At 52.6% G+C, this 1,676-nt stretch overlaps 1 protein-coding gene across 1 annotated transcript in view; it reads left to right on the forward strand.

Moving 5' to 3' along the window:
* Nucleotides 1-774: 774 nt before the first annotated feature.
* Nucleotides 775-1,676, forward strand: part of Cd8b (CD8b molecule) — a 10,922-nt gene continuing 10,020 nt past the window's right edge. Inside the window, exon 1 of the mRNA XM_035448456.1 lies at nucleotides 775-817. Coding sequence (XP_035304347.1) covers nucleotides 775-817 — 43 coding nt within the window. The remainder of the gene's footprint in view (nucleotides 818-1,676) is intronic.

The raw sequence follows: 1,676 nt of genomic DNA on the forward strand, positions 1-1,676 counted from the left end.
TAAAGAAATCAGGATAGAGGGTGAGGGCCATACAGCTCTGGAAGGCAGAACAGGAGAGGGGAAACACACTGACACTCACATGCCCCAGTCCTTAGGACTCTGAAGGTCTAGGTTTGACTTTGCCTCGCTTTCAGGCAAGGTCTCAGCTGCACTCCAGACCGCCTCTTGCCCCCATTTCTCTGTGCGTCAATTAGCTTTCCTTCCCCCCATCACACTCAGAGGTTCTCCACAGCTTCTCTCCTGCCTGAGCCACGCAGATGTAAAGCCTCAGTCTCCGGACACCATGTCTTAGCAACCACAATGATCTGATCTCAAACTAAAAAGAACGGCTCCTCCAGCCTGCCGAGAAAGAAATGAAGAAGTGTCTGGATTAGGGCCCAGCTTCACAAAGCAGTGAGACTGGGAGCGAGCGGACCTCTGTTACAGGGTTCTGTCTTGAGCCTTCCCCAGGGGCAAGAGGCATTGCACAGGTGCAACTGCTTGGTGTGACTGACAGCTGTCTCTTCCTGACCAGAAAGCAGAGTCCTGGTGTGGCCTCTTTGAAAAGTCAAAGCCTTTGATGCTGTCGAGTTTGAAGACAAAGGCGGTAGGGTACACACACACACACACACACACACACACACACACACACACACACACACTCACCATGACTCTGCCCCTCCCTGGTGGCCCCGCCCTTTTACTTCATCAGCACCTCCCCTCCCTTCCTTGGCTCCTAACCCACCCTTCGGCTGACGGAGCCCCAAGGGAGCAGGTGTCCCCACAACCGCCAAGATGCAGCCATGGCTCTGGCTAGTCTTCGGTGTGAAGCTGGCAGGTAAGACACAGAGTGGTCTAGCACAGGTCTGCTCTAGAGCAGGGAACTTAGACCTGGCAGTCTCCACAGCAGGAGGAAGAGACAGGAGCTGTGCTGTGGGGACAGGGCAGGCTGGTAGGCACAGGCCTTGATCATGGGAAGAGGATTCCTCCAGGAGCTCATTTCCCAGAACCGTCTGAGAAACCTAGGGCAGAAGCCACCTGTCCCACAGCCTGAACTTGAAGGGGAAAGAGGAAAGGAGGAAGAAATAAAAGAGGAGAGATAAATGCAAAAGTGAAGGGGAAACGTAGTTATTCAGGACGTACAGGGTTGTGCCCCATGCAGTTCCCAGAGGCCTAGTCTGGCCTAGGTCAGGGTCTATAGACGCACTCTTATTATTTCCGGGGAAGTGCTTCTAGTAAATTGGACAAACACTGCTGTAGCTGGCTCATGGATAGCTATGGCAGAGTGCTCACCATGACCCCCTCACTGTCCAGTGTCCTCTGGAGTCAGGGTCCTGTGTAGCATGGCTCCCCGAAGAAGTGTCACTAGACACTGCAGATGGGATATTAGGGCTAGCACAGACGTGTGGCCTAAAGTCTGTCATTGTGATCAGACACCTCAAATCTCCGCTGGTCTGGCACCACCTAAAGCTCAAAACTGATTACACAGTTGAGAGAGATGAGGCATGCCAGCTCCTGCCTCTGATTAGGTTAGCTCCACTACCTCACAAATGGAAACATGGCAAGACTATTCCAAGCCACTAAAGCTACTGCTGATCATTCTAGAAATGCCAGGTCCCTCTGAAAATGGAATCCTGGGCAACCAAACAGATCAAAGGAGATCATGTGTGACTTGAAGCCTGGCTGTGCAGGCTCTT

The sequence above is a fragment of the Cricetulus griseus genome, chromosome 8, assembly GCF_003668045.3.
Source record: "Cricetulus griseus strain 17A/GY chromosome 8, alternate assembly CriGri-PICRH-1.0, whole genome shotgun sequence".
NCBI lineage: Eukaryota > Metazoa > Chordata > Mammalia > Rodentia > Cricetidae > Cricetulus > Cricetulus griseus.